The sequence below is a fragment of the Pipistrellus kuhlii genome, unplaced genomic scaffold (genome assembly GCF_014108245.1).
Source record: "Pipistrellus kuhlii isolate mPipKuh1 unplaced genomic scaffold, mPipKuh1.p scaffold_m20_p_1, whole genome shotgun sequence".
Classification (NCBI taxonomy): Eukaryota; Metazoa; Chordata; class Mammalia; order Chiroptera; family Vespertilionidae; genus Pipistrellus; species Pipistrellus kuhlii.
The window spans coordinates 69,415,277-69,417,890 of record NW_023425404.1 but is presented as its reverse complement, the minus strand read 5'-3'; the positions used below and the strand labels follow the sequence as shown (position 1 = coordinate 69,417,890).

Genomic DNA, 2,614 nt, shown 5'->3' with positions numbered 1-2,614 from the left:
TGGCCAACACCGCACCCCCATTTCTCTCTAGGCATCCACGGGGGCTTGCTGATCAGCCCCGCCTTTCTGATCAGGCCCAAAGATGCTGACTGGCATAGAAATTGACCAATCAGAACCAAATCTGGGTCAACTGTGAGGAGCCAATGGTTGCCTAGGAGGAAGAGCTTTTGACACTGACTGGCATAGAAACTGACCAATCAGAACCAAATTAGCCGGCAGAGGAGGACAGTTGGGGGCAATATCAAGACAGCAGTGGAGGGCAGTTAGGAGTGATCAGGCTGGCAGGGGAGGGGAGTTGGGGGTGAGATCAGGCAGGCAGAGGAAGACAGTAAGGGGCAATCAGGCAGGCAGGTAGAGAGGTTAGGGGCAATCAGGCAGGCAGGCAGGTGAGTGGTTAGGAGTCAGCAGTACCAGACTGTGAGAGGAGTGTCCGACCACTGGTTTAGGCCTGATCCCACAGGCCTAAACCAGCAGTTGAAAATTCCTTGAGGGGTGCAGGCTGGGCTGAGGGAACCCCCCCTCTATGCACAAATTTCATGCACTGGGCCTCTAGTTAAGTAATAAAATAAAACTTAAAAGAATTTGATTTTTTAAAAAAGACCAAAGTGGTTGATCCACTTTTTAAAAAATGGATTGATTTTAGAGAGAGAGGAAAGGGGGGGATGAGAAAGAGAGAGAGAGAGAGAGAAAGTGAGAGAGAGAGAGAAAGTGAGAGAGAGAGAGAAAGTGAGAGAGAGAGAGAGAGAGAGAGAGAGAGAGAGAGAGAGCGAGCGTGTGTCCTGGCCAGAGTGAGAATTTGATTTTTAAAAAAATGAATAAACAGTGCTGATCTCACATATCATATTGGCTAAAGGCACAAGTCTGGGCACAGCTCTGGAGTTGGAGGAGACTGGGGTCTGAATCTGAGCTTCTCCACTTGGGTGAATGACCCTGGGCAAATGGCTTAACCTCCCTAAAGCACCACAGGGTGAAACTCTTAGGTTGTTAAAAGGATTAAACTGGATAATGTTTGTAAAGCACTTAGCTGAGGTGAGCGCTCCCTTACTGATAGCTGATAATGTCTGCTGGCTGGCAGCAGGTGAATTGAGCACATAGCAAGGGCACAACACATGGTTCTTGTTGATTTATTGAGTTAGATCACTAGTGGACCACTCCTCAGGGAACCCAGGTCTCCAAGTCACATACTCAACAAGCTCTCTCGCCAATTTACTGCATATGTATGTAAGCATATACAGAGAGGCACACAGTGTTTTTCTTAAAAGTTCTTAGTTTATTAATCCTCTCATGAAAAATCTGCACAATCACCACAGATAGTCACCGAAGAATCTTTGCTCCTTTCTGCCAGCACCAACATTGGCCTTTGCAGTCCCCCTGACTTTCTTCATTCTGTTCTTATGTTCCTTTCTCTGTTTTCTTGAGGTCTTCTTCTCATATAGGCCATGTCTTTCAAGTCTATGCTTGGGTTCATTTTTCTTTGTGTAATCCAAGGAATCACAAGTCATGCTAAAGCCAGTTGTCTTGCCACCACCAGAGTGGATTCTGAATCCAAACGCAAAGATGACATCTGGTGTGGTCTTATATATTTTGGCTAGTTTTTCCCAAATTTCTGTCTTGGGCTGCCTTCCCAGAGTGAAGACATCAGTTACCATTTGCTTCCAATGAAGTAGTCTGTTGGTCATGAACTTCATGGTCTGGATAGTTACTGTGTCATTCATGATGAAAGTTGATCTTTAAATGGCCAGGGAGGAAAAGAGCAGGCACAGTCTTTGAATGATACAATTTTGATCTCTACATTTTAGAAATATCTTCTCAATACCAAAAAATTTAGGAGGTCTTTTACGCTTTCTAATGACACCCTATATCGACAAATCTCTGAGACAGCTGAATTTAGTTTTCTTCTAACTCTCCTTGATTATGTCTCTAACCTTTTTCGTATTCCTCTTACCCCCTGAGTCTTGGTGCTGTGCTGAGGATTATTATTTCCAAACTATAAGAGAAAGTTTATTTAGAAAATTACAGAGGTAGAAAAGTGAGCTGTAGAAATAATGGGCTCAGCAAACAAGTTACAGAGTCAAAAGAAGAGGCCCTTGGAGCTTAGGAGAGAGAAAATAAAATAAAAGTAATACAGTTGGGGGGGGGGGCAAGAACAGAGGTGAGAAGGGGAGGACTGGGAAGACCCAGGAGTGCTTCCGATAGAAAGAGCTTACTGCTAGAGATGTTAACCACTCTGAAGCACTTAAATCACTGGGATGGTGAACACATGCCATATTTTCTTTTTCATTGCCCTATATGCCAAAGAAAACCTATTTAATGACCAGAACCAATCTTATAAGGGGACATATCTCTTTCCCTGCTATGTATCATAAAATGATAAGACAATTGGGATTTGTCCAATCCTAAAGTAAGTTGCAGTGCACAAGCTAAAAATCACAAACATTTTCTCATAACTAATAATTACCTGAATGCTTTGTTAACAATAGGTCACCTCATAGCTAACTTAAGGTCATTCTTGGCACTGACAATTCCATCCCCTAGCATATTTAAATTTGGGGGTTTGCCCCTTTAAACAGCCTTCAGGTGTCTGTTTTCTGTCTAGACTCACTGCTTTTTCTTA

At 43.3% G+C, this 2,614-nt stretch overlaps 1 protein-coding gene across 1 annotated transcript; it reads right to left on the bottom strand.

Moving 5' to 3' along the window:
- Positions 1-1,255: 1,255 nt before the first annotated feature.
- Positions 1,256-1,745, bottom strand: LOC118726293 (40S ribosomal protein S24-like). The gene has a single exon (XM_036450817.1). It carries the CDS (start codon positions 1,713-1,715, stop codon positions 1,302-1,304), a length of 414 nt encoding a protein of 137 aa, XP_036306710.1. The 5' UTR covers positions 1,716-1,745; the 3' UTR covers positions 1,256-1,301.
- Between the last annotated feature and the right edge of the window lie 869 nt (positions 1,746-2,614).

What these genes read in the sequence shown, in the direction of transcription:
- LOC118726293 (XM_036450817.1), bottom strand. Translation starts at nt 1,715, where the DNA reads ATGAATGACACAGTAACTATCCAGACCATGAAGTTCATGACCAACAGA.